We start from the raw sequence: 25,581 nt of genomic DNA, 5'->3' as shown, positions 1-25,581 counted from the left end.
AAAGACCGCTAATGTTTCCAAACTTCATGACTTCAAAGTTGCAGTGCTATATTCTTTGGGTGGCTATGGGAACGAACTTAAAGCTCCAGCAGTACCTCCCGTGGGTTCAGCAGAAGCAGGGCAGAGTAATGAACACCTGCCTGCCCAGGCTAGGCTGAGTATTTAGGGCATCCCCGAAGAGTCGGTGCACACTTTTTAAAAGCAGCCTCCAGCTGCGCCCTGCCCCACCCAGGAGCTGTACCTGCTCCCTTAGAGCATTCTTAACTTATGAAATTATTTATCATATGTTGGACTCCAGGAAAAATCATGGACAGTTCCGCGTGACAAAATGCAACACGTAGAGCTGCAGATTAAGCATTACAATTCACAGAGCTTTATGCTTTTTATTTGAAGCAGCAACAACGAACATGCTTGTTACAAAACAAGGGCTCCAGAAGCCCCTTTTGATGCTATTCGGCACCGGGTGCCCTTGTGTGTGGCGGAGCAGGCAGGCTCAGCGGCTGAGATCCGCCCGGGGTAGTTGCCCTCTACAGAGCCCAGGAACTGCACTCTGCCCCGGAGCGGGAGCTGTTCGCCCCTTAGGCCCAAATACAGAGCACCTGTAGCCGGCGGGTGTGGGTGAAGGTGGCTTGGTTTGGCGTTCAGAATCACAGAATATTCAGAGTTGGAAGAGACCCACAAGGATCGTGTCCGACTCCCGCCCCTGCACAGGACACCCCAAGAGTCACACCACGTGCCTGAGAGTATCACCCACACGCGTCTTGAACTCTGGAAGGCTTGGTGCTCTGACCACTTCCCTGGGTGGTGAAGAACCTTTTTCTAATATCCAACCTAAACTTCGCCTGACACAATTTCAGGCCATTTCCTCAGGTCCTGTCACTGGTCACCAGAGAGGAGAGATCAGTGTCTGCCCCTCCTCTTCCCCTCGTGAGGGAGTTGTAGACTGCAATGAGGTCTCCCTTCACTCTCCTCCGGGCTGAGCAGGCTCAGTCACTCCTCGTATGGCTCCTTGGGTTCGAGCCTGGCGGGAAGGAGGGAGGGTCTGAGGGGCCGCTGACAGAGCTGGCCGATTGCCCAGTTCAGCCGTTACCGCCGCCCCCCTTTGAACTTCCCGCCCGCCACCCGCGGCCGCGCTGCGCGTTCGCCGCCGCACTTTGCAGGCTCTGCGGGCGGTGGAGGCGCTAGATGGCTGCGGCCTCTCTGCGTCCCCTCTCGGGCTGGTGTTGAGGGGGGCCGCTGGCCCGGTCCGCCGCACTCCCTCGGGTCCGCTCTGGGCTAGTGCCGGCGGCGGCGGTGGAGGCGAATCTGCCGAGCTCGTTCCGCCGCTAGCGCGGTTTGGGCGGTTGTCAGGGAGAAGCAAGATGGCGGCCGCGGCGGCGGAGGAGGACACGGAGCTGCGGGACCTGCTGGTGCAGACGCTGGAGAGCAGCGGGGTGCTCAATAAGATTAAGGTTGGGGAAGGAGAGCTTCCCGCCCAGCGGGTAGCGCTGGCTGGCGCCGGCGGCGGCTTGCGTCCCTGCGGAGTGTTGGGGGGGCTGAGGCTTCCCGGGCTTCGTCCCTTCTCGCTCCCGCTTCCAGGCGGTGTTCCCGGCTGGGGCGCTCCCTCGGCGTCGCGGCCTGGCGGTGGCGCTTGCTTTCCCCGTGGTGCTCCCTGGCCATTCGTGGTGGAGCTGGTACGAGGGCCCCGGGCCTGACCGCCGCACGGGCTGTGCCCCGCGGGAATGCGGGATCCCCCGGGCGGGCAGAGGGACGGGAGCGCGGGGAGCCCGCCCCCGCCTGTGCGGGTTTGCCCTCGTAGGGACCGTGTGGCCTCAGGAGCCCCCTTGCTGCCGCTAAACTTAGGGCTGGGAGCATTCTGCTGCCGGGTGGTGCGGGACGGGGTGGATAGAGGTTATCCCTGCTTCGATACGGAAAGCCCCTATTGAAAATTTCAAGCGAGTTACTGTGGGTCGCTATTTGAACACTTTCTCTTGAGTGTGGGTTGGTTGAGCTGTGCCTTGAAGGCTTGCTAAATCTGGAAACTCTTTGGAGATCCTACCTGCCTACAACGAAAAAATAATGCCATGTTAAGAAAATATACGGAACATAGTGGAGTGTACACTACTTCCAAGTCTATGGTGTAGCCTGAACTTGTGTCCGAAAGGGTATGAAAATGGTTTCCATTACAAGCTTCCATGAATAACTAGTGTGTATAGTAGACAGCAATATAGGTAAGGAAGCCTAAAAATAGATGGGTTCCCTTCCATGCTAAAGGAGAGATGAAGATTTCACATCAAGGACAGTGGTGTTTGTCCACAGTGCTGTGTTTTAAGCCTTCAGAGGTGGATGGTGGTTGCTGATACTTGAGGAACAGTTCAATAATTGAAATGGTTAATAGGAGTAAGAGCATATTTGTGCGTGTGATTTGAAGTCTCCCGCATTTTGGACTAGTCATACTTTTCAACAAAAATATTAAAAACAGTGTTGTTCTTCCCTTTCAAATGGAGGATCCTTATTTAAACTTCCAAAGTAGATGAAGATTCTAGCTCATCTAACTGCAGTTAGAGTAGGGAGACCTTTTTCTAACTAATGTCACATAGGCCTTTTGGGCCACCTGTTAACCACTCACGTGGTGTTAAACAATGAAAGTATGGTGATAATAAAATTGTAATTAAAAAAAGAATTGCAAGGCAATTGGGTCACATTGAGCCCCTGAGCTGTAGTTTCTTAATTCCTGCCTTTGTGTAACGTGTAAATTATTGTACTACGCTTGCCAGTTCATTGAGTTTTGCGTAAATATATTTATTGTAGTTCACTATTCTATAATGCCAAAAGTGTGCGGCATACAATATACTGAAAGGTATCCTCAAGGCAAACTAGCAAATGACTTAGAAAAATACAACCGGATTATGCCTTTTTTTATTACTAGGAGTTACTCTTTAATAACTGGTATGCTTATGGCTAAGGCTGTTGATTGGAGGAATTCATGGTGGTTTTTTTCTTAGCTGTAAACCTTAACTGGCATGTGAGTTTGGTGACTGTGTTGATTGATAGTGTTAATGACTTACAGAATTTGTTCTGCTAGTATCTGACAAAAAGCCCATTGCTGGAAGAATTAAGGTTGAACAAGTCTTCTAAATTGTCGTCTTCTAATTGAAATTAGATTATACAATCCATTGAAAAAATTGCGGTCATTCTTTCATTAAAATAAATTAAACAGAATTGTGATCAATACTGTTTATCTATTGCGTGTTAATACTTTTTATTATGTGGTGAACCGAATGTTTACATGTTATCAGAAGTCTTTTTTTTATACTTCAGAATGAGTACTGACCATTTGGGGGGGGAGGGATTTATTGAAGTAGCTATATTAAAGAGAAAAATATGGCCAGTGGTATGCATTGGTATGAAGCACTGTAGGTAATTACAGCTCTGGAAGGACTAGAATTTAAGGGGAATTATTTCAAGGGATGGAATGTATCAGGCAGTCAGGTAATACGTTTTATAGCATAATGACTGAGTAATTTTTAGAAAGAAACTTATTGTGATACCTTTGTTCTCTAATAAAGCGTGATTTTATGATGGATTCCAGTTTATTAGTTTATTCGTATTTTGAGATTAATTTCTGGTGAGCATTGTTGTTGATGTAAATTATTTACTTGAAAAAAATGTTACTTGTACGACATTTTAAAAATATGTTCGAGATTTTTGAATTTACATTAGAGTTTGAGCACTAGAGTACTTAATGAAGTAATATTGTGAAAACTGGAAGATGTATAAATGTATTTGCCACTTGCAGTTAAGAATTTCCTGTATTCTCTAAGATGCAATATGTGTGCGTATATATATATGAAAAAATGTATATAGTTTGTTAATCATTGGAATTAGTCTGACGGATAAGACAGCTTTCTAATGAATTCTGTAAACATACAGAATATAACTGTGGATATTTGGATATTTGTACTTTAGTGAAAATTATAGTGATTCTATGTGATAGTGTACAAATAGGGGTGTTGTGTCTTGAAGAGAATGTGATCTTTCTCCTAAGGATGCTGTCATCATCAGAGCAAGAGGAGCCATTATGCTTTTTACTGTGTTTCTTTGTTAGCTTATTTTGGTTCGGTTTGTATCTTTTAATCTCTTTTGTTTTGGAAAAATTAAGTTTATATTACCTGAATTTTGCATCTTCTCTGGAACTTGCTGTTGTTACAGATGTGAGGAAGGTTAGAATCACAAATCTCATGTGCCTGGTAAAGCTTTTGGCCTGCTGATACTGCTAATTTCTTACTAATTTGCTTCAAAACATGGACAGCTGAGGTACTGGAAAATAATTTGATGCTAGATAAGATAAAAGTACTATTTTTTAAAATGAGCTGTTAACTGCATACATATAGGTCAGTTAAAATTGTCCTATTTGCTTTTGTATCTTCATTCTATTTATCATAATGACCAGTGCTTTTAAATGTCTTGATGAACATGCTTTACACTACATTGTCATCTTTCTGCATGTTGTGATTGGTTGCTTGTTTTAAAGTTATTCATACCAGAGAGTCGACACATTTCTTGTAATCAAGGAGAATAATTAATTTTTTTTTAATATAACATCTATTTCTTTTTAGTTTTGTAAGTTAAGTAAAATATAACCGTCTATAATTATTTCAGGTAAACTAACTGAAATTCAACATCTAAATGTCAGTATGGTCCTCATAATATCATGCATGTATCCTGCTTTGGGAATATGAGAACGGGAACTTTTTGTGACATGCACCTGATAAATGTAGCTGTGGATATTTAGAGTTTATGATTTTAAGTGTTTACTACTTCCTTTGTGTTATGAATTCTTCCTTTTTCTGGCGTTCGTCTTTACAATTGCATTACCAGCAAGTTTAACTTTCTTAACCGATTTAGGCTGCTGACAAAAAATGGTCATGCAAACTACTTGACTGGTCTTGTTCTGTCGCAGATGTGGTCCTGCACTTCACTCATAAGAGAGAAGCAACATATACTTTACTGATATAAAGTATTAAGTTAGCAAAGTTCAGTGGTAAATGTGATGGTGGTTTAACAATATGAAATGGCAAATTACAGTTGATTATTTTCTGCGTAGAGGACAGGATCAGACAAAACTGTCAGGGAGATGCTCCCATTGAGTTGTGAGGTTCAGAAAGGTCTTTATAAATTCCTCTGAGAGGAGTCTAGGTACAATGTGATTCCACTGCTAGTCCCAGACTCGGTCACCAGTTTATGTCTAAAGGATTATGTATGCACAATCAGTCCTTTATGTCACTTAGCCAAGATTTCAAAATTTAGCATGTGGTGGGGAGAGCAAACCACCTTGTGCTCAAGGATGAGAACCTCACAGATACTGCAGATGGAGAGGGACAGGGTGGATACTGAGTAATATTCATAGTGAAGTTGCTGATTATGGTTTGGCACCAGCTTTGGATTTGTAATACATATCTGGTATGTATCAGACTGGTGCAGGCTTTTTAGCCTGATGCACACAGGGTTTTAGCCTGGGGTGATCAGCAGAGGTTAAACAGCTTCATGTTCTGCCATTGCTTTTTCCAGAGCAGTGCATCTGCTCTGTATCTACCAAGGTATATAACAGCTATTCTGGAGTTAGGAAGTGGAGGTGCTGAAAGTTGTGCAGGAAGCTGCCCATGTGCTGCTAATTTTTATATATGCAAGAGATGTTTTGGAGTCTGCAAGCAAGAGGTAGTTAGAGGCTACAGGTCATCTTTCATTCCTGGATGGTCTCTAATCTTTTTACTTCTCATCCGGTATCTGCTATTTAAGTTGCTGTGGATGGCTTTTATAAGCATACTAAATCAGACTAATAACCTTGTTAAGGTGGGTGCTTGTTGTCTTCCTATGAAGAGCATATTTCCAAATTGGATTGGCATTTTTGAGATGTCACCTCAAAAGTGTGTTTGGGGAGCTCTTGAGATACTAAGAACTGTTTTCCCTTGTTCCAGGGAACTGCAGGTTGAGGGAGCTGTTTTCCTGAACAGTACTTAGGATACCTGCAAAAGGCTCTATATTTAAAATAGGGTAAACTTGTCCAGGTTCTGAAGAGGGATACTATAATTCAGTGCGGAAAAGATACTTTCTTTCATGGACTACAAGCTTCTGATTTATAGTAAACAGCAATCAGTAAAAAGCAGTGTTGTCTGACGAACTGTAAATGCCCAGGAGGAAAAGGGGAAACATTCTTTTGTTTCAAAACACTGACCCATACATTTCTTGAATACAGACAGTAGTTGTCATATACAATGTTAGCCCTCCTCATTTTAGCTAAGTTCAGTGAAATCAAATTGCTGTCTCATTGACATGAGCTCTTGCCTGATAAAACTACTTAGAACGGGCATCTTCAGGGGATGAGAAAGAAGTCTGTAGGCTTGATGGATGGTAGACACTGCCACCTAACTTACTCATCAACATCTGTCTCGGTTGACATAACCCTGTTTTATTGAAGCCTTAGGAAGGATATGGGTGGGGAATTTGATTATTAAGCTTTGCTCTCCTTTACTACTAGACTGCGAATAAAATTCTTCACGATGTATTTGGATTATGTTGAAAACTGCTATCAGAATGAGGCAGTGTGGAATAGGGAAATGTGGAAAACGTGTTACAATCTGTTACAATCTGTTATAATGTGTTACAATGTGTTACAATCTGCAAGAGCAGATTGTAACAATGTATGGAACACAGTTTGGGTTGGTGTGGAAGGATACCAGAGCAAAGACAAATACAAACCGTTCACACTTGCTAAAAACAAAAGGAGTGTGAGAAGAATGATGTAAATGGATTAATCTGTGCAGTTATATAAGCCTTTATATCTGCTGGTGGGAGGAAATTGCTATGACCATACCTGATCTCAGTCTCTGGTGTTCAAATTCTCTGTGACTGGTCTCAAATCTTGAAAAGCCTATATGACATTATCCATCCTACTGGTTATTATGATTCATCTTATATTAGGGTGATTATTCCTCTGTCCTCAGCTTTTTTATTATATTGCTTTCTACTTCCTTTTGCATGAACTTGAGAATTTTTGCCTTAATCTCGCACAGATTCTGGTGTATGGTTCCATGTCTAAATTTATCGAGATGATATTTTGAGAATATCTTGCTATGATCTGAGCAGTGCCCACCTCAAAGGATGAACATCAGTGTGTTGTAGTGGTGCAAATCTTCCTTTTGGAGATAGTGCAGGAGTGTGTAACTTCAAGCATACTGTGATTCTTGCAGGATTGAAGGGTCGATTGAGGGGCTGCATATCTGTGGAAAGGCTTTAGGGAGATGTTCTAGATAATGGAGGTAAGAAAAAGGGAGATGTCATAAATACTGGTGGCATTATCTTCTAGTGATGAGCTCCTGACCTTAAGGTTATTAATTGGGCACTAAAGTAAATAAGGGTGAACTGGCTATTAGTGGGGAATGGCAACATCTGTGAGAAACTGACGCTGTGTCATTAAATAAATAAGAAGAAAAGCACCTCAATTTGTAATTAAAAGCCACTGGATTGGACTTAAAGGAGTGGAGCAGGCAAAAAATCCCAGTTATGTGAAAAAAAAATGACAGTTGTGATATTGTTCCAAAATCTCAAACGGGTCAGACTCTGTATCAACTGATGTATTGGCAACTACTTTCAGACAACTTTGTTATAGAGTCCCATGATCCAGACCCTTAAGGGGGTTTACCCCTATCCACATGTAATGGCTGGTGTGTTTTATTTTGAACAGCTGTAGTAGCCAGTCAGGAATTCTTTGTTATTTTTATTGTATTCTTATGTTAGTATATTTGGTTTCTGTGGCATAAGTGACAAAGAAAGCCTCACAAGCATGTTAAGTTTATCATAGTGACATAGAACTAAATAAACAAGTTTTTAGCTGTTGGTGAGAAAGTTATATGTAAACTGATTTTGTAAGAATAATATTTAAATGAATGCAGTGTAAGAGGTTTTGCCGTTTGAAAAGGTGTTGAAAGAGGGTTTTGCTTAAAAAGGAAGTGTTTGTTTTTCCCATGAAAGGATTTTTTTTTTTTTTTGGTGGGACAGAGCAGTTACAGGGTAATCCGTGTTTAGTTATCTCTTGTAATATACATGAGAAAGTCCAGACACTCTTCATACTGTTTTTGTTCTTAGTTATGGAAATAGATCTTTCTTTAAAACCCTGATTTCTTTTTTGCTCTTGAGAAAACTTTCATACACTGTCTTTTATAGTTTATTACTGCAATGTTGTCTAATGACTGAGTTAATCAAAATGTCAGATTAAGAGTTGATTAAGGTGGCAGACTACTTCATCAAATGTATGTTATCCATTTGATGCATTCAACGAAAGAAGTAGAGAAACTGTAGTGCTTACAAAAATTAAGTATGCAAGGTTTAAAATTAAATATTCAAAGTAGTCCGTAGAAGAATTCTGATTACTGATTGTAATATATTTAGAATTAGATAAAACGTTACTACAGGAGTGTTTGAATGACTGAGATGCTCTTTTCCTTGAGAAATTCTGGTTTTTGCACATAATCTGACAAGAAATAATAGGAATTTGTATATCTTAATGTTAACTTTTTAAATGGGCTATTATAAGCTATTTGTTCATGTTTCCTGAATGAATTGTAGATGAAGGATAGGTGTTTCAAAGCTGCCTGAAACAGCCGGATGTTTAACTTTTGGAAGATATAATAGGAGATAATGTAGGTGCTTTGGAATCTTTTTATGTACAAAGAAATAATTTAGGAAGTCTTGTATCAAATTCTGCTTCCCCCTCCATGCTCCCCCCTCCTGCCTTGTTCTCAGACTGGAAACTATTATTTCTCTGCCTCAAGTCACATTGCCTGTAATCTTATGTGTTTTGATTGCACTGATGTAGATTACAGTTCATGCCAAGTTGCTTGAGGAGAAACAAATAGCTGTTAAGCTACTTGCTAGCTCTTTGCATCCTATTTGCATAGGGAAAACAGTGCTTATAGAAATGCTATTTGTTTTGTTTTTTACCTGGCAGGCAGAGTTACGAGCAGCTGTGTTTTTGGCATTAGAAGAACAAGAGAAAGTAGAGGTAAGAGAACCTTAAAAAATAATTCAGAAAAAAAACATCCTGGTAGTTCTTCATGTAGAATTAAATATAATTGCTTTAATACTTTCTATTTGTGAAATGTAAGAAGATAAAAATATGTATTTCTGCATAAGAGCATGATGCATAAAGAACACAAAACAGGATTGTCAGGGTGTTTCCTGATGTTTTTAAATAGCCTTTTGAAATTGTACTTTTAAGTAACTGTGTCTGCTGGGTTTATATTGCTTCTGTCCAATTGACCAGAATAACTAAATGTATTCTCTATCAAATACTTATTTTAAAAAAGATATCTAGTTGACTGATCAAGACTTTCTCAAATCAGAATAATGTCTTTTGAAATTGAAAATATGGGGGGGTTTTTGACAAGTGTATTGTGAAAGCAATGCAGTAAAATACCAATGCTTTTGGTATTTGCCATAAGGATGTTGTAGGCTTGCTTCAGGATAATTTGCTTTAATACTTAAGGGTGAATTCTTAATTAGCAGATGGACTATGTATTGATACTTTGGCAATATAATAATATTAAGGGAATGAGATACTATCAAGATTACATAGCAATACTGCTGTGGTATACAGACACTGGTCTTGTGACCTCTTCTGCTGTTGACATTGCTCCGTTTCCTGTGTCTTTTCATTTTCTAGAACTGGAGAGTAGAAAGTACTGTATGTCCATCCTCTGTTTCAAAAAGAGAGGAATGGAAACTGTTCTATTCCTCCTCTACTGGTTAGATGGTTGTGCTCTTTCTGGAAAATTGCTTAACTGAAACAGACAGTATTGTGACATTAGTAAGGAGAAGTAGTTATTCTATGATTTGAGATTCCATATTCCAGATATTTAGTGTAAAATTGTGGAAGGAGACATGATGGAAGAGTGATATAGGAGGACAGTGTCATCTCTTATGGGAAGCTTCAGCATATTATGGAGTGCCCAGAGAACAACCTCCCACACTATCTGGAGAATAATAGCACTGAAGAGAAATTTGCTGCAGTAGATTTCTGCTCACCATTTCTCCAAAAGCTTATCATGATGTTTTAAATCTACACTGTAGACACTGGAAGTATCTTAATACTTACCACTACTCTGAATTCCTGAATTTCCTCTGATTTCCTTTTTTTCAGGCAGCACTTTCTTGTGTGTGTGTTAGTATTTACAACTATAGTAATACATACATATAGCAAATCCTTTTCTTACCCAGGACATTTTGATATGTCAAGAATGGCATTTAGAATTTGTTTTGAAAAATCCCTAAACAGTTCTGACAAACCAAGCATAGCACATTGATTTATTTCAGTTTAAAATTTAAAGTTGAAGAGGGCAAATCTAACAAGGGAGAAAAAAACATTTTTGTAATATCTTTGAAGATCTTTTAATTAATAGAAGATTAGTATTCATTTGTGTACTAGTTATTAGCATGGTCCACACTGTCTAGAAGATTTGTAAATTTCCATTTTTTAAAAGGCTGAGTTTTTTTTAAACGAACTTCACAATATATTAGAGGAACAACGTGGGAAGTTAACTGCTTACCTTACCTTTTTAATCATTAAGTAAATAAAAATCAGTATGCTAATAACAATTTTGGTGAAATTATTTTAGCTCTGAGACAGATTTAATTTTCTAAATAAATATTGCTTTTACATGTAGGTAGTCGAATTAATACAAAGGTAGATTTTGAAGAAGTGAATTACATATGTGGGGCATCATTGTGGAACAGTACAACAAAACATTATCTTGCTGTGGTTTTCAATTTCTTCCTAGCACAAAGATGATGTTAATTACTGTTTGGTTTTTGCTTTTTGACAGAACAAAACACCTCTGGTAAATGAAAGCTTGAAAACTTTTTTAGGTACAAAAGATGGTAAGTTCTTTTTTTAGTATATACTTGTCCAAATAATAAAAATAGGAAACAAAATATTAAATCTTTGAATCTTATTAGCAGTACAGTCATCATGACATGCTTTTATTCCTTTCAGATGTCATAATTACCATTCATTCAGAATAGAATTCAATCTATAATATTTGAACTTAATAGTGCTGAAATTGTATTTTTAATTAAGATGATTAATGAATTTAAATTAATATTTCATGATAACCGACGGTTTTGCTAACTCTGAGACATTCTAGACCAATAGAAACAGTAACCAGTGAAAACTGACTGTAGAGGTGCAGGAGTGAATAAACACATAGGAGAAATGTCAAAATGATGTTTTTTAAACAGCTGAATAGTTTAAAAAAAATCTTACACATGAATTTTGTAGGCAATCTCTATGCTCTTGAAGTATTATTGACTTAAATGATTTTGATGTTGGGTTAGATAATTTCGAGTTGGTATACAAATTTGCTATGTGGTACTAGTTTGCTGAATGTCTAAATTATGTTATACTGAAACCATATTAATGTTAAATCTTTGAAGTAAGAATTCTATCTGGTGTATTTTTACTCTTATTTCCTTTTTAGGTCGCTTGGTAGCAGGTCTTGTTGCGGAATTTCTGCGGTTTTTCAATCTTGATTTTACACTGGCTGTTTTTCAGCCTGAATCAAGCACAGTAAGATGTACTGGTTTTATTTGTATGCTATGCTGACTGTTTGGACTGCATGGCAATAAATAGTAAAACTGTAGCAGATTTATTTAAGCCACTTGCTTCTTTTTATAAGAAATAATTTTTTTTATGTTCAGTCTGTAAAAGTTACTTATTGTCATAAAGACACATTTTTCAGGAACGTGTGCTTATATGAGTATTTCCCTTTATTAAGAATCAATGCTTGATAATTATGAATTACCAAGTTAACAATTTTTGTGGAATCATATAATAGCATATGCAACAGAACATTCCTGCAACGTTTTTTGCCACTAACTTTACTACATCATAATAAGTTAGTATTGTTGCATGAAAATTAAAATAATGTCAGTAATGTACTCTAAGAGAAATTTCAGTGAAACAAAGGACTTTGTGCAGATATACTTGACAAAAAGTATAGTTCAGTTGTGAGGGACCAGCAGGGATAGCATGCTAAGGACAGATTCTTGCATATTTAAAACAACTTTGCATGATCTGTGACAAGTTCAGGTATAGATCAGAAGTAAATTATGCAATAGGTGGTATCTAAAAAGATGCGTAGATGTGGCACTTAGGGATATGGTTTAGTGGTGGACCTGATGATCTTAAGGGTCTTTCCCAACCTAAGTGATTCTATGATTTTATTGCTTTAGTCCACATGCAACAGGAAGTCTTAAATAATCAGTGTTTAGTCAAAATATAAGCTGTGTTAAATAAGACCAAAAAGCTTTTTTTATATTACAATATATTTTGTTTTCTGACAGTTATTTCTATGTTGTGATTCTTTTTTTAATTCTCCTTCAGCTAAATGGCCTTGATGGTCGAGAAAACTTAGCTCGAGATTTGGGAATTACAGAAGCAGAAGGTACTGTGGGTGGTCCCCTGTTGTTGGAGGTTGTTAGGAAGTGTCAGCAGAAAAAGATTTCAGGCAGTGGAGAAGTAAGTAGTATTAACATGGAATTTCTTTCTTTATTTATTAATTTTCATTTCAGTGATGAAAAACTGAAATTAAGAACACCTGGCTATTGTTATATTACAGTGTTTCAGGTTGTTACTATATTATGCCTTCAACTTAACTTATCAGAGAGAAAAGAGATAAACATTATGACGATTCTACTACTTTTAATGCCACCTTAGTACTCTTTACTAATATTCTGCTAAAACATAGTAGCACAGAGTGGAGCCAGGTGGGTATCAGTTTCTTCTCCTAGGTAACGAGCTGTAGGACAAGAGGGCACAGTCTTCAGCTGCTCCAGGGGAGGTTTAAGTTAGACATTAGGAAGAAGTTCTTTACAGAGAGAGTGATTGGACATTGGAATGGGCTGCCCAGGGTGGTGGTGGAGTCACCGTCCCTGGAGGTATTCAAGAAGAGACTGGATGTGGCACTTGGTGCCATGGTCTAGTAGACAAGGTGACGTTGGGTCAAAAGTTGATCTCAGAGGTCTTTTACAACCTAGTTGATTCTGTAATTCTGTGATTCAGATAAATGACACAAAACACTGTGTCACTTATTTTCTAGTTGCTAGTGTGATTTGGTAACACTTCTATTGGTACCTATTTTCTTTGGCATACTTTTAATTTTAATATGACCTGAAAAGCCTACAAGGGGTTTTGTTAAAAACTTTAAAGCTCTTCTGAAAAATATGTATTTAAAACTAAATATATCAAAGTATTGAACTACATGAAGGCAATGACAGTAATATTGTTAATTAAATTAATGAAATCCAACCAATAGCATTTGATTGTGACTCAAAGCGAAGTTCTTTTCACCCAAGATGCATTCAGTACCCCAATGAAAGCTTAAATTCAGAAGTAGTTGTCATTGAGTTCTTAACATAGCAATTTTCTGTCACATGAAAGGGGTGTTTCCTCAAGCCCTTGGTGTTTGATCAGTCTGTCAGCACCCCAGGAAAGCTGATACCCTTGTGCCCCACCAGTCTGTCATTGTCCCATTATCGGGGCTCCACTGAACAGTGCTGCTGGATCAGAGGGCGGTTTGACTGACTCGTTCAGAGACAATGCCAACCAACAGTGTATTGGAGTCAAATCCTTTATTACAATTTGGAGACACTCTCTGGGATCTCCTCACTCTTAGTCAAATATGTTATCTGCTGCTGGAGACTGATAGCACCCTTGAAGGACTCGTGCTAAACAGTTTGTGGAATAACACATTTAATTAATGAAAACACCGATATTAGAAAGTTGTGACAGGTTAATGTTGTAAGATTGCTCATGTTAACAAGTGACTGCAAAAACATATTTAAAGCATGACACCGACAAGCTCTAATCACCAACGAAAGCTAGCTCAAAATAATCACTTAGCACCCGTAGAATATGGTTCTTACCCAGTGGGGGAGAACACAGGTTCGGCTCATCAACTGATCCCAGAAGTTATGGTGGAGTCTTCCCTAACTTCTCCCCGTTCTTAGTTTACTTTTATACTATTACTTTACATTTAGGTGGAGCTTGAGTCATACACCCTTTTGTTACTGATTGGTGTAAGATTTTATCTCTCTTTCTTTAACTTATAGTCAGTAAAATATGGAGCGCATGCTCAGTGAGGGGTGGTTGTACCTTGGAGGAGGGTGACTTTTAGATGGACTTAGTATTACAATTAGATTATAATGAATCAAGTTCATCCAAGGAGAGAGATTTCGCCACAGTTGCTGCTTCAGCAGCAAGATGACATCTCGTCTCTCCCTTAGTTGACAGCTGCTATGTGATTTATCAGCTACGTGGTACCATTGAGTTCCCCTCCCTACAAAGGTTACAACAGAGCTTGACCACAGTATGTCCACTCTTCTGCGCCCTCTGTTTCATCCCTCTTAGCATGCATTTGGGGTTGCAGGCTGTGTTGTGTGGGCAATCATTGTGCAATGTATTTCGTGCATGCCAACTGCGTTTCACCCTATAATTTGCATTCTGTTGTAACTTCTGTTAGAATGTGAACATAACTTCCCAGTTTTCTCTTATTTTACGCCAGGTCATCTTCCCACAGACAATGTCACACTTTGCATACTGTGCAAGTGAGGATGGTAGCCTTGTTTCTTGTTGGATGGAATTATGACAAAATTAAATATATTTTTTAATAAGTGTTTATGTGAAACTTTTAGGTGGCTCCAGTTCTAAGTGATAACCAGTGCCCCACATCAAAATCGTCTGATGGAAGGTCAAGTACACGTTCTATACCAAATAAGGTAGGATTGTTTATATATAATGAAAAGCTTCATGACATACATGAGAGGTAAAAGAGAGAACTCCTATGAAACTGCAGATATGATGGCATTCACTTAAATCATCTGCAATTTGAAAGTATTTATTTCACTTTAGCAAAACTTTTATATATGAATTCAAGCAAAGACCAACTGTTGTGCTTGCAGGTTCTCAGATGACGTAGTAGCAGCTTGCTGCCTCGGGGCCCAGAACAGAGAAGTAGCTGTAGCTTCCCCTTTATTCTAGTCAGGCTATCATTAAGCTCTTAATTTTCAACAACAATTCTGTTCCTCTAGGATATGAAATTAAAATATTGTTGTTGCTACCACTTACGGGTTTGAGTACTTCTTCTTGCCCTAGAAGAACTGAGCTGCTGCCAACAATTGAATGTGATTCTGTGACTGAGATAAAATGGCCTTGGTATGAAAAAGACCTACCAAGGTAATTTTAACTCTCATGGCCTATAATTTGAAAATTTTACTTCAGTCTTCTGAATGAAAGTTGATGACTGATAAAGAAACACTTGGGACATTACAACCTACATACCTGTTGGGTATCTGCATGAAACAATACTGTTGGTTTTGTTTCAAAACTGTGCTGTTATTAGTGTGCAAAAAAGAAGTTAATGTAATAAATCTTTTTCCTGGTTTAATTTTAGTAAGTCTAGGAGAAGATAAAATAGCAGTATTCCTTGCTAGGTAGAAAAGTACTGTGTCTGTAGATTTCTTTATTTGATAAGCAAGATCTTTTAAAATTGTTTGCTTTTATAGTAGGAGTGATCTAGATAGCATAGCAGTGCACAGGATGGAACAGAAGTTTTTTATGGCAGCAACATTAAACACTTTCTAAAGTGATAAAACAATTTTTTTCTCCCGTGTGATTCTTGATGATACTAATAAATTTATTAGGACTTCTCTGGAATTTGAGCTAACATTTTAAAAAGTGATAGTAGTTATATGTTGTCTGTTTATATTACTACTTAGAGTATTACCAGACATAAATACTTATTCCTTTCATTCTTTATCTTTCAAGGCTGCTGAAAACACTCAGAGTGATACCAGTGTCTCATCAGGGGAAGCAAGCAAAAGAAGCATTCATTTTCTGCCTAATGAAGCAAAACTAGATCCTCAACTAGAAAACAAAGACTTGAATACCAAAGAAAAAAGTGATGCAGTTGTGGATGAAGATGATGAAGAAGGAGACTCTTTCTTTGATGATCCTATACCCAAACCAGAAAGAACTTATGGCTGGTAGGTAACATGAATGTTCTACATAATACCAGGTTTGTTTTGTCCTCAGGATATTTGCAAACCTTTGAGAGTTAGTTGTTATTTGATTATTTGCACATGTAAGTGGAAGTGTTTAGATCTATTCTGTAACATTTTTTTCTGAAATGTGCGTTTCTCTGACTATTCTTTGAAATGCACAAAGAGGGTCCTCTGGGATCTCTTGGGATGTACCTTGAGTGGAAAAACCTGTATCACTTCAAGGTGCATCAGTAAGGCTATAAAATGTTCCCAGCCTATTTCTTTGGTGGAATGAACAGGTATGAAACACAGGCATCAGTGTTTCTTCTTGCAACAGAGCTGCAGTGGTGATCTGTACTAAAAGAAGTGGACAGTGACAGGGACAGTGCTTTAAATATATGTATGGCTTTGTAAGGAGGAAGTGCTTTAAATATCTGTATGGCTTTGTAAGGAGGACAAAAATCAGTATAAACTGGCTCCATAAACTGTAATAATAAGAAGAGTTTCTCACAGCTGAGGGTTTCTTCTTGCGTTACAACACCTGTTGTGTGCAGTAAAATTTTCAGTGAAGTGTTGTTTCTTCTGCGTATGCCAATTTTGCAGATGCACCTGAAGCCCATTTTTTGTTGTTCATCTGTGGAGTCTGATGACTGAAAAATATCATTTGAAACAGGAGCTATACAACAGCTTTGTTATAAAACTGAAAAACCTATCTTTGTGTTATCATGTTGAGTTATCTTGAAGCCTAGTTTAGGTATCACTATTGAGAAATGCTGCAGGATTATTTCATGGTGTTCTTTTTACTGTGCTCAAATAATCAGAGAATTGCTCCATTTTAGCAGAGATTAAGAAGACATTGCAGAATCATTTGTAAGTCAGTTTGGAAGTAGCTACCCTCATGTTGGCTTTCCCCTCCAACTATGTTGATAGTGGGCAGACCAGCATAAGCTTTTTTGTATTATTACTTCAGTAGATGCTTAATCTTAGAATGGGATCCTTCTGGTACAGCACAAAGCAGTCATGCCAGGTAGACTAGGTCTCTTTCTAGTAAATTAATGGACTCTGAGAAAAATTATTTGTAATACAGCTTTAGTTGAAGCAAATTTTTTTTCCTCAAAGAGCAGTGATTTTTCTCTGGAAAATATTGTGTGGTATTTTTTTTCTCTTTTTCTTATTGTTAATATCAAGATTACAACTGTATCTGATTGCATTTACTCCTCCTTACTCAAGGGCTCATTTAACTAGCCTTTAACCAAAGTAAGCATCATAGCAGGCAGTTTAAGTGATAAATTGGGAAAATTAGAAAAGTCTGGAAAAACTCCTGCATAATAATATTTACTCATTTCTTATTGTTTGAGAATTTTCATATGACAAGAAAGAAAATTCACGTTGAAACTAGGTAAACTGTATTTCTTTTAAAAGACCATCCAAGAAAGAGACTCTTAAATTATTTTTTAAAGTAAGCATCTTTTTTTCCTAGTAGGGAAATTCCCTACAGAAAAAACGATTTCTGAATTTTGTTTTTCTATAGTAGAGTCACAGTCCACCAGGTAGTAATTTGTAATGCATGATGTTATTATGATGTATGTATTCTAGTAAGGTCCCATAATAAGGTCTGCTGAATATGTTAATAGCAAATGAGCTAGAATCTGATTGTAACTGAGCTGTCTCTGCTGAATCTTTCACTTCTACCCTCCTGTCAACTCCTCTAGAGGAGAAAAAAGAACATACTCTTCAGGCGAAATTTCTCTGTGGCACCTTGTGCTGGTGTGCCCCAGTCCCAAGGGGTAAATAAGTAGGAGAGGCACCAGCATCGCTTGGTTTGCAACAAGGTAATTTCCTCATGGGAGCCTTGCCCGTTCCTCTAAGATGAGTGCACTGGAGAGGAAGGGAGCAAGCAGTTACTAAGGAGAGTATGAGAGATGATCCAAGTACTCATTGGCTCTAGATCTCTGACCCGTTGTTCAAAATTTTGAAGCATTTTAATGTGTGATGTTAAACGTGATGTTTTGGTGATCTAGATACAATGAGTGATTCAAATGTTGTCCACTATTATAGGAATGGAATCACAGCAGCAATGTTCTGGCAATACTAAATGTGAAAGTCTTGGTCTCTTTTAATCTGTGTTTCTTCATCCTTTACTTGCAAGTAGGATTTGAACTAGGTAGTAACCAAGTGAACTTAAACATGTGATAATGAGATCTATCTTCCTGTGAGACTGCTCTTAGAATTAATATCTTCATCAGACATAATATCTTTTAGTTGTAAAACAAACTAAAGTTCTGATTTATACCTGAATCTTTCTTCTTTTGGCTGCATTTACATGTGGGGATAATGAAAGGTCCCCTGATAAAAATAGTGATGCTGATGAAGGTGCAGGAGCTCTGTCTGTGGGAGAAGACAGGAGGAAGTCTTTGCATGGGTGAGAAAGTGACTTTCTTAGTGGATGTTGTGCTTGACACTTGTGTCAGTAAACTGCCTGCTGTTTTTAAGATAGCAGAATGAATAGTCCTGTCCCCTTGCTCTTTTTTGCTGTAATATTGCTTTTCTATTTTATGACAATTTAATAATAGAAAAGAAATGAACTGCGCACATTTTACAGTTCTGTGGAGTACTTATTTATTTGGTTTGTTTTAGGAAAACTGAAGCCAGTAAAGCAGGAGGTCTAGCATCCCTTTCTGATGCACCGCCTCTAAAAAGTGGGTTAAGCTCCCTGACTGGTGCACCTTTGATAAAGGAGTCTGATAGTAAGTTTTCATGTGTTTTTGTCTTTTGATGATTGTATAAGATATTTCCTGTAATGAGTGAGCTACACATTCAGATGGAAATGTGATAGAGTATGTGGCCCCCTTCTGGTTGTAATGTGCTTTATAGTAATGCTTTCTTCACTGACTGATTGCATATTGGTTTTGATATATTATACTACCATTGGGACATTTTATGTTTTGGAGCATGAAATACTTATCTACATTCCTTTTATTGTGTGTATATAAAGCAGTTTTTATGAGTATGTAATTCTACTGCTCAGTTTTTAACCAAAATTGACTTACTCCTTCGTATTGTTATCTTACATTATTTGCACCAGTGCTTTAGGGGTATTTGCTTTCATGTTGTAAAACCTGATCCTGAGTACTGGGAAATTATCCCTGTTTACTACTCGTGTTTTTAAATGTTATGAGTTCAGACCTGAAAATTTAATATCATATTGCCATACTATACTATAAAAGTATATAAGGTTGTTATAAAAAAACAGTTGTTATAAATGGTTGATTGGTATGTTTAAGTGGGATCTTATTGAAGAGTCACAAGTCAGATTTCTGATATAAATGCTTTTGTTTACAGATTTGAATAAAAACTCTGTTTTGAAAGACCTGCGGTTGGTGAATGCAAAATTGGGATCACTAGAATTAGGTAAGTAACTGATAAATGTTAGGAAGCTCTGATATTTTTAGTTGTAAATTAAAAGCCCAGCTTCTTAGAGCAATCTGAGAAACTGAAATACACATTGAACTAAAATCTTCAGCTTTTACTTCTGACATTCTGTTTGGCACCATTGTGAAGCTGACTGGAGTTAAGAGCAAGATGTGATCTAAAGGAATACAGAAAAGGGATAACTGGTGTCTTGTGGATTAGTGTTCTACACATGGAAAAAAATCTGATTCATTCTGTGCAAACATTTGCTAATATCAAGTGATGAATTTTGTTGTCTAGGTTTCTACAAAAAGAGTGGGTATATATTTGTGGTAAAAGGTAGCCTGATAAGTATTACTGGTTTTCAGTTGCATATTTATTTGCCCTCCACATCTTTGAAAATTGCCTTGTTAGCTTTAGGTGCAATATGAAGAAGATGTGACAGAAGAACAGTCAACATTCTTTCAAAATAGAGCTGCCAAGTATTTAAGTTTTGTATTCAGCAATGTAGTCAGCATCCTGAAAATGTATGTTCAGTTTTGAAACAGTTTGTGTTAACAGTATTGAGATTAATTAAGGACAAATATCTTTCTAATCTGCACAAGTAATTTAATCTACTTCCACTTTTGCTGGTCGTCAAACCATGTATTTTGATGCAGGAATAGATTCTTTTTTTTGCATTTCCCAAAAAGAAAACTTGTTTGATTAATAGCTTTTAAAACTTATTTAGGAAACGGAGATGATGATGAATATGCTGATGACTTCAACAGGTAAGAGAAGGATGATACCTCAGTAGCATTATAAGCATACCCACTAGCATATTTGAATTATTTCATAATATTTCAGACAGTCACTATTGCTGGAGTCTGTCAGTATTTCAGCATTCCTTTAAACTTCAATTTGCTATTTTAATAGGTTTAATTACGAGTTCAAAAACCAACGAACAGGTCACTATTTGTATAGGGATAATGAGTTCCTTAAAAACCTAGTGCTAACTTTAAGACATTACTTTGTTCGTTTTTTGGGAAAGGGATTTGAGATTTTTTTCCTGAACCATGCACTTAACAGTGTTTTAACACTTTAATTAATGCTGTTAGTCAATGATTTTGTTATATGCTGAAATATTTAACTGGAAAGTAAAGCATTGTGGGTGCTCAGTAATAAATACTTAGCACATCCTTATGATGTGAAGGCATTGGTGTTGTAAACTGCATGACAGAGGCCTAAGTACTTCTGAGTATTTAGCATGGTTTCATCAAGGTAAAAAGCCATTAGTTGTTATGGGGTTTTAAGTAACTACATATTTAACTTGCTAGGAAATGAAATCCCAATCAAATGTCAGGTATAAAGTGAATGTCATACCTGGGTGTTTGAAAAGGAAGTTTTATTTCTATGATTTTGGTTTTCTTTTTCTTTAGTACTAGTCACCGCTCAGAAAAAAGTGATATCAGTATCGGAGAAGAAATAGATGAAATTTCTGTGGGAACAGAAGAGTCAAATGCCAGTGATAAAGTATGATTATTTCAAAATTTTTGTTCTTGATAGTCTTCTTATCTTGTCTTGACTTTACTTCACAGAAGGTTAAAAATAATGTGCCTACATTATTTGTATAATCCTACATTACTAGGTAACATGTTAAGGTTGTATTATTTGTTGCATTCTGTATTTTTACACCTAGTATCCCTGCCAAGTTAGATACTATAATGATTAAAGGAAAAAACAACCCCACAACAGTTGTTCAGTAGCACAATTCACTGTCTTTTTCTAGGCATATAAAATGTATTTGAGGCTGGTTTAGTACCCAGCATACAAAAGTCTTAAACCCATTATCTCAAGATCTGTCTGAGCATCTCCTAAAGGATTATGAAATCTTGCTGAAAGAGCTTGAGGCCAAAAGGATAGGTTGCTATATGAAGGACTGCATGACATAATACTGTTTTTGTGGTTTCTGAGTTTGCAATTTTATTTGTTTTCTAGCTCGAAAGCATCACACAAGACCTTACCATTTCTCAGTTAAGTGACGTTGCAGATTATCTGGAAGACGTGGCATAGAATTGGACAACAAAAAATCTTTCATTGTGCTGGACTAGAAGACTGCTGTGGACTGTTAATTTCAGACAATCACTTTTTGCTGGAATGTCCACTCCCTACTCTTGTGCCTTGTGTTTCAAAAGACTGTAGGTGGAGAAGGCATTTAAATATTCTTTACAAGAACTAAATGAAATAATGTGTTCCCATTTGAGTCTGATATCAGAATTACTTTCTTCATTTGGTTCAGCCAAACCTTTTACAGCAGGAGGTGGATTTTCCAAGCCGAATGTCCATTGCTGGCAGTGGGCATAATAAAAACCAGTTGATAGGAGAACATCAAGAAAGAGGCATGTGGCTTTATAGTGAACTTGCACTGTTATTTTAACAGTCCGTTTTTGGTTTTGTTTTGTTTTTTTTTTAAAGATAACCAAAGCAAGAACCTTCAAAGGTACTGGTTCAACTTACACATCTTTTAACACAATTTTATCAAGTCAGCATGTAGTACATATTTATGGTAACTCTAGCCACAATACCTAATTACTCCGGACTTACTTGAAACTGCTCTTTTACAGACTCTTCTGAAAGTTGGACTTTAACTTTTGTAAAGGCATATCAAATTGAGAGTATCTAAACTCTTAAATCTAAATTTAGCCATATTTAGGAGCTAAATTTAGCACTAGACTTAACTCAGAATATTCTTGTTTAAATGTTTGTCAGACCATTGATGTAAAGATCTAAGCTGTTTTTATGTATGATAATTTCATCAATGTTATCTGTTGTTAAATCACGAAAAGTAATTTTATTCACAAATCATTAACTAAATCTTATTGGGTTTTCTTAAGTTTTTAATGGGTTTTCTTAAGTTTTTAACAGTGTGGTAATGCTTTGTGGAGCTTTTATTATTGAGGGCTCTTCACGTTCTGTAAGCTTACTTTCATTCTTGAAAATCCTTGTTAAGTAAAAATGAGCGCCAAAAAGTGAAATCACTTAACCCTCTGTTTTTCGGATTCTGCTGTACAGAATTAAATGCAAATATTTAAAAATACCATACCGAAAACGTTACAGACACTAAGTTCTAGCTAAGAGCAAATTCTTGTATTTTCACGATACTCTTGCAAAACAGGGTCAGTAATGGAAACGTTGACAGTTCTTTAACAATACTGTACATGGCGCTGCTATAATATATAGGTCATGGACATTTGTAATACTGAAACAAGACTTCAAAATGTGCACTTTCTGAACATTGTGAACACATTTGGAAACTAGACATGTAAGTGAATATAAATAATTTAATTTTAACTTTTTTTCCTTTTTTTAGACTTTGTAATTTTTTTTTCAGGAACACTGTTGGCCTGTCATCAGTGATCACCACAGTGGAAGTAGCATGCTAAACTAAAGCCATTGGTTAAGCATAGAAAGCTGCTACTATAACTGGAAGCTGACTTAAATCTTTTTTTGCACTGGGCCAGCAGGCCTGGAGCAGTGCTGGGAACTTAGGCTTGTACATTACATAAATGATTTGAGAGGAGAGAAAAAGTGTGCCTTTTATTTATGTGCACCCCAAAATAGCCAGCAAAAAAGCATCAGAATATTTGGTCATGCTGTTAACTTTTAACTTTGTGCCATATTGTAGCAGCTGAACACAGGAGAATTTTTTTCACCAACAAAGTCCATGTGCCATAGACTTCAAATAGCAACAATGTTATATGATACAACCTGTGTAAAAAATTCCTTTATGGATAGGGGAACCTGTGCCTCAAGATACTATATATGAAAAGTTTGGGTTGGTATTTTTTCTTTACTTTTTCCTTTCTTTTTTTCCTGTTTTTTTTTTCTTTCTTTTTTTTAAGAGCAACAGCATATCTGAAGGAAATAAAATTCCACATGAACACCTGGGAACAATTGTTTTCTGGCATTCATTTTTAAAGTGTGTGGAATAAAGCAGAGGCAGTGTTGTTTGTTTTTTTTAAGTGTCTTAGAAAACACGATGTTCCATTACCTGTTAGCTGTAAGATATGTGGCAATTTATCATACCAAAAGAAACAAAAAGTTTATTAAATTATTTCTAATTACATTTGAAGATGTGGCCTTTTCAAAAACTAATTACATATTTTAAGTGTTAACATGACTTTTGTTAGCAGAGGAGCGTGTTCTCTTACGTTGGGAGTTAATGGCAAGCCTTGCACTTTGGCTCTAATTAAAGGAAATACCAAAAAGTGGTAAGTCTCCATGCTGTTCCTCCTGTGAGCTTTTATTGAATTGTGTATAATAATTCAAATTGTAAAATAAAGCTATTATGCTGGCTAAATTGTGTCTTTGAGACTTCTTGAACCAAAAATCTTAACATTTAGACGAATTCAGGAAACTCTGTGGGGTTTGAGGGGTTTTCATGACAAATGCTTGTTAGAGGTATTTAAATATAACTGACAAGTTAAGCTCTCTTGAATGCTTGTTTCACTGCACAATTCAAACCATAGTGTTTAGTATTTCACGTTAGGCTTCTCCCTGAAGGACCTAATGTAGTTGAGTACCCCACCTCAGATGTCTGTTAGAATTAACAACCAGAGCCCTGTCATAAAAGATGGGAACATTTCTGTGAGCTGAGAAGCAAGTGTCTTAGAGGGGCACCTACGATTGCTCTGTGTAGTTCTGTACCAGCTAGTTAGAACTGGTTAGAAATACTCTTTTTTGTTAACAGAGCTGGTTGCATTTCAAAAGAATTCCTTCCACTGTGCAAAGCAATGCATAAGCATAGCAGAAGAACCGTATGGCTGGCTGAGGAACTCCTGGCTGAGCTCATACGCAAAAAATTGTATGGAAGGTTGAAATGAGGATGGGGTAAAGGGATTACTGTGGAACTGCACAGGAATACAGGAATGGTACAAGGGACATCGAAGCTTGGCTGTAGCTGAAGCTAGCAATGGGTGTGAAGGCAGCAGGAAGGATTTTTGCACAAGTGCGGCAACAGTAAAGAAACATGAAAAAATAATACATGAGTCTGCTGCTGAACAGAGTAGGTGACCCAGTAATGCAGGTAAAGAAAGAAAGACTTGAGGTACTGTTTCTTCTTCACCTCTGTTTCTGCAAGGTCTGCTGTCGGGCTTATTTGAAAGGTCATGGTGATCAAGGGACATTCCTGATATTATATCTAGCTTTTAAAAAAGTGAGAAAAGAGGGTCCAGCATGCTACAGGCCAGTCAGTCTCACCTCAGTCCTTGGGAAATTTGATGCAAGTCCTCATGGCAGCCATTTCTAATGATGTGAGATAAATTAAGGTAATCAGAACAACCAGCATAGGAAGGGCAGATTGTGGCTGACCAATGTGATCACCTTCTATCATGGCTCTGAGGACAACAGTGGATGTAACTTTCTTTGGCTTTAGCCAAAGTCTCTCAAAGCATCTGTGTAACCAAATTGAGGGCAGATAGGCTGGATAAAAAGAAGCTTTGCAGAAAAGGGCCTGGGGGCAGCTGTGGAAAGTGAAAACCTGGAATCATGAGTCAGTGTGTAGACTGAGGGAAGTGGTTGGTTCCCCTCCTGGAGTATTGTGTTCAGCTTGGGCTCCCCCAGTACAAGAGATGCCAACAAAATAGAGTCCAGTGGAGGGGCTGGAGGATGGTGATGGGGCTGGAGCATGTCATCTGTGAAATGCTGGGACTATTCTCCCTGTAGAAGAGGAGGTAAACGTGGGTGGTTAAGCTGTGGACTTCCATGCCCGTGATGGGCCATATGGAAGACACCTGGACTCTTCCTAGAGGTACCCAGTGAAAGAACAGTCAAATTGCATTGAGAGAAATTCCACCTGCATACATGAAATAAAATCTCAAAAAAATCACCATGAAAATGGTCCAGGACTTAGACCGGGACTCGGAGAGATTGTGAATTCTCCATCACTGGAAATTTTAAAAACTCAAATGGACAGACCCAGACCCACCTGACTGAGCTTTGAAGTTAGATCTGCTTTGAGCAGGAGGCTGGACCTCCAGAGAACCCTTTCAATCAAATTATTTGATGATTCTATCAAAACAGACCTTTATATGGGAGATTAGTTTTTATGGGGATAGA

At 37.7% G+C, this 25,581-nt stretch overlaps 1 protein-coding gene across 2 annotated transcripts; it reads left to right on the top strand.

Annotated features, from left to right (window-relative positions):
* Positions 1–1,160: 1,160 nt before the first annotated feature.
* Positions 1,161–23,824, top strand: CEP43 (centrosomal protein 43). Of its 2 annotated transcripts, XM_064648949.1 has the most exons (13): positions 1,161–1,451; positions 8,987–9,040; positions 10,860–10,914; positions 11,514–11,602; positions 12,419–12,553; positions 14,728–14,811; positions 15,860–16,077; positions 18,416–18,496; positions 18,712–18,821; positions 19,417–19,485; positions 20,216–20,255; positions 20,904–20,997; positions 21,463–23,824. In XM_064648949.1, exons 1-13 carry the CDS (start codon positions 1,362–1,364, stop codon positions 21,535–21,537), a joined length of 1,194 nt encoding a protein of 397 aa, XP_064505019.1. In that variant the 5' UTR covers positions 1,161–1,361; the 3' UTR covers positions 21,538–23,824. The 2 variants fall into 2 exon arrangements, with proteins under 2 accessions (XP_064505019.1, XP_064505017.1); XM_064648947.1 differs by lacking the exon at positions 18,416–18,496 and having other exon boundaries at positions 1,163–1,451.
* Positions 23,825–25,581: the final 1,757 nt, after the last annotated feature.

The sequence above is a fragment of the Pseudopipra pipra genome, chromosome 3 (assembly GCF_036250125.1).
Source record: "Pseudopipra pipra isolate bDixPip1 chromosome 3, bDixPip1.hap1, whole genome shotgun sequence".
NCBI lineage: Eukaryota > Metazoa > Chordata > Aves > Passeriformes > Pipridae > Pseudopipra > Pseudopipra pipra.
The sequence above is the reverse complement of the archived record's forward strand: the minus strand, read 5'-3'. Positions and strand labels throughout refer to the sequence as shown.

Bases quoted from the DNA above. Each gene is read 5' to 3' on its own strand.
- CEP43 (XM_064648949.1), top strand. From the start codon at position 1,362: ATGGCGGCCGCGGCGGCGGAGGAGGACACGGAGCTGCGGGACCTGCTG. The intron at 9,041-10,859 runs GTAAGAGAACCT...GCTTTTTGACAG, and splicing joins AAGAACAAGAGAAAGTAGAG to AACAAAACACCTCTGGTAAA. The intron at 20,256-20,903 runs GTAAGAGAAGGA...CTTTTTCTTTAG, and splicing joins TATGCTGATGACTTCAACAG to TACTAGTCACCGCTCAGAAA.